Raw genomic sequence first — 3,420 nt, 5'->3', positions numbered from 1 at the left:
AAAGAGCCCACCAAGGCCAGGCTCCGAGCTAGTGCTGGTCCAGGCTGCCGTGCCTGACTTCATGCCTTTAAGTGGAAATTAAATTAATTTCAACCCCCCCGCCATGGGGGCTTGGAACTTGATGATCTTTAAGGTCCTTCCAACCCAAACCATTCTATGATTCTATGAAACTTTTAGTGCATCGCTCACCTGAGCTTTCTTAGTGGTTTGAACCTGAAGACAGTGAGCTCGGAGCAGGGGCAGGGCAGGCTTGCATCGCCCCGAGCGCCGTGTCCGTGGGCCACGAGGGCTGGGCTCCCGTCCCAGCTCTGCCACCAACCCATTGGGTGCTTGGGAGAGGACGGCGATGCGTCAGATACCTCCTCGGGCTGCTCTTGGACGTGTAATGACAGGTCTTAGGTGTGCTGAGAGATCTCCTAACTGAGCAAGAACCCGCAGGGTATGTGTCAGCAAGGAGAACATCCTTCCTGAAATCACCCCACCAGCATTTCCCTCTCTAGATTTCAGTGTTAGTGGGAAGAACATGAATTGGGATCGGGAGAAAAGCTGCATTTGCTCCCCACGTCCCAGCACACGGCTCCCAGCTGCTCCACCCGAGCTCTATTCCACGTCACTAACATGAACATACAAGTTCCTGTAAGGCTTTGCAGTAAAATCCTTATTTTATGTCTTTCTACTCAAAGAAAGTAACCATGATCTGTGCTGCTGGTGCAGACAGTGAGATACATTCATTTGTAAGTACTACGGGTGGATCTGTTTGGTGCTTCTTAGCAAAAATACGGACTGGCATCCCTCCCCAACAGCCCTCAAGTCAGGACATTTGAGCACGCTGACATCGGCAATGGTCTGAACACCCCAGTGTAAGGAAGAAAATGGGGCAGATAGAGAGAAGACTGTTTCTAGGACAGAAAAAAAAAAAAATTCCTCCCTGTGAGTAGATCTCTGATTTCTCTTGGCATGTTGAAGCAGCAAGGCAAGGAACGGCCGAGGTCCTTACCCCGTGTGCTGCTTACAAAACTGCCCCAGCTGGGAACCCAAACGTCACCGACTGCAGGTAGAGGCGGTGCAGTGTATTCACGGGGATGACGGACACTTCTTTTAGACCAACAGATCAGAAAGAATGGAGGATTTTTTTTTCTCTTTTTTTTTTTTTTTTTTTTTTTTGTGTTAATCTGAAAGGACTCTGGCTTCTCTCTGAACTGGACCTCCAAATGTCTTACCACCAAAACAAAAAACAAAAACAATTGTTGTGGGTGGAAATATGACAAAAAATAGTTTTCCTATAAGATAATTTGATAAACCTCATCGTCCTCTAGAAAGGCAACATCGTCCACTAGTGCTACTTAGCACCCAGAGTGCTCTTCGACCGCAGCAGATACCGATCGACTCGGACTTTCCGCCTATCCACTGTCCTATTCTCGCTGTCAAAAATCCGCTGCAGATGCAAGGCCAGCCTCCTGTCCTCCTCCTCTTGCTGGAGCTTCTGCTCCATCTCCCGTACCAAGCGATCCTCAGGAGGCAAGCCCACCTCCCCTGCCGCGTGTCTCAGTCTTTTAACGGAACCATTGTGCTCCAAGTGCTTCATTTTACAGCGTCTCTTCCGGCCCCGTCTGAGCGACGGGGGCTGTTCCGCGATAATGTTCTCCACGGAATTGCAGGTGCTGTTCTGCACGTTGATCAATTCGCTGTTGTTCAGATATTTCAGCTGTTTTTTTCCCGATGGCTTGATGGGACCTCCTAGCATGGTGTTATCGGGCAGCGACGCATTGACACCCATGAGTCTTCTGCTCAGCATTTTTGGGCCAAGACTAAGACAGGATTTGTCCATGAACGTGTTCACTTTTAGGTCAGGGACTTCAGACACTCGTGTGTTTAGGGAGGTGACATTTGATTTCGCACCTGGTTCGGCAGCGCTGTCGTCTGTTGTTAAGGCCTGTGAATCTTTGTTCTTCTCGCTCCCTCTTCCCAGCTTCGTTTCACTGATGGAAGGAAAGAAATCCAGCTCGGGGCGAGGGTCTCCTGTTGGGTCAGGTGGGAGGTGATCGTCCTGCATTTGCGGCTGCTCTTTAGTGCAAGTGCTGGAGTTGGTGATGTCGGGAACTAAAACATCTTCCCCGGGCTCCGAAGCCAAGGACGTCAGCGTCGCTTTAGAGAGAGTCTTTTTCATCTGCCGCTCCTGAAATATCTGCTCCCATTTTTTCAGTATTCTAGGACTGGCCTCGTAGGTGGTTGGCTTCTGCAAGCTGCGGTTCAGGTTTCTCGGGGTGGATTTGATAATGAGAGGGCTCAGGACTCTGCCGTCAGGAAGCCTTTTTGGAGGAGTACACGGGGAGCAGACAATCGGCTATCTTCCGAGATGCTGTCGTTGCTCTCGGGGCTGATGGATCGCTCTGGCTTGTGCAGGACCGAGAGGGACGAAACGGGGTTGAGAACCAGACGTTTCTCTGCCGTCAAGTCTGGGGCCGAGAGGCAACGGTTGTTTTGGGTAGACGACAAAACTCCAACCAGCGGCGTTGACGTGCTGGTGACAGGTGGCACCTGCAAGACAAGGGACCACAGCTCAAAAAGATTGTCATGGAGAAGAATACGGACAAGAATGCAGGAGGAGAAGAGGAAAACGTGTTCTTCAAGGGAAATGTCCTCCAAAGGATTTATTGCTCCTTACCAAGGTGTAGGAGAAAAAGAAGTACTTGGCATGGGTTTATCATGCTGTGCTGTAGAACGTCATTAGAAAAGATGTTTACGTGGAATAATCTTGATAAGCGGTCCCAGACCACACTGCTGCCACCACATGGCCTCCAGCAGAGCTTAAGAGCAACTTCTCGTCATCTCCAAGCCCATCCATATGACAGAATCCAACCACAAATGAATCAGAAATAAAAGCCACACATACACGACTACAAATGTTATTATTCTTCTCCAAGATGAAATTATTTTGTCCAGCAGCTAGTCTGAGACAGTGACAGCCTTTCTCTGCTTAGCCTGAAAAAGAGTTGTTTCTACTGGATTATTTTGGGGTCAAAGCACATTTGTGGAACACCCTGGTAGTGCAAGTCTTAACTGGCCAGGTCTATAAACCATTTACTTAAAAAAAAAAAAAAAAAGTCCTGAGGAGGCAGGTCAGTTATAGACTCTTCCTTTGAGCTCAGTCCAGCTCCTGTCAGCTTAGATGGGAACGGGACCAGGTTTTTAAATACAGATTCTCTGACCATGGTCCAAGCCCATAACCTCAGAGATGTCAAGCTAAGTGATCGCTGGGGTCAACTTTGGGGATTCTACCATTTTCCAAGCAATATGGACCAACCAAACTGACCTTCCAAAGGATTGCTGGTGCATGAGAAGCTGAAGATGAGCCGGCAATGTGCGCTGGCAGCCCAGCAACCCCCCGTGTCCTGGGGGCATCCCCAGCAGCCGGAGCAG

At 49.4% G+C, this 3,420-nt stretch overlaps 2 protein-coding genes across 2 annotated transcripts in view; one reads left to right on the top strand and one right to left on the bottom strand.

The window, feature by feature from the left end:
- Positions 1 to 1,337, top strand: part of XRRA1 (X-ray radiation resistance associated 1) — a gene marked incomplete at its 5' end in the record, with an annotated part of 20,439 nt that extends 19,102 nt beyond the window's left edge. The window contains 1 exon segment of the mRNA XM_010087604.1: positions 1,317 to 1,337. Coding sequence (XP_010085906.1) covers positions 1,317 to 1,337 — 21 coding nt within the window.
- Positions 1,338 to 1,339: 2 nt separating this feature from the next.
- Positions 1,340 to 2,538, bottom strand: RNF169 (ring finger protein 169; the record flags this gene model as incomplete). Its single annotated transcript, XM_010087603.1, is given in 2 exon segments — positions 1,340 to 2,346; positions 2,349 to 2,538. Coding segments are annotated over 2 exon segments (1,197 nt in total), but the record flags the coding sequence as incomplete, so codon positions are not given.
- Between the last annotated feature and the right edge of the window lie 882 nt (positions 2,539 to 3,420).

This window comes from Pterocles gutturalis, unplaced genomic scaffold (assembly GCF_000699245.1).
Source record: "Pterocles gutturalis isolate BGI_N339 unplaced genomic scaffold, ASM69924v1 scaffold20166, whole genome shotgun sequence".
Lineage (NCBI taxonomy): Eukaryota > Metazoa > Chordata > Aves > Pterocliformes > Pteroclidae > Pterocles > Pterocles gutturalis.
Note: the sequence above shows the minus strand (reverse complement) of the source record. Positions and strands in the feature narration are given on the sequence as shown.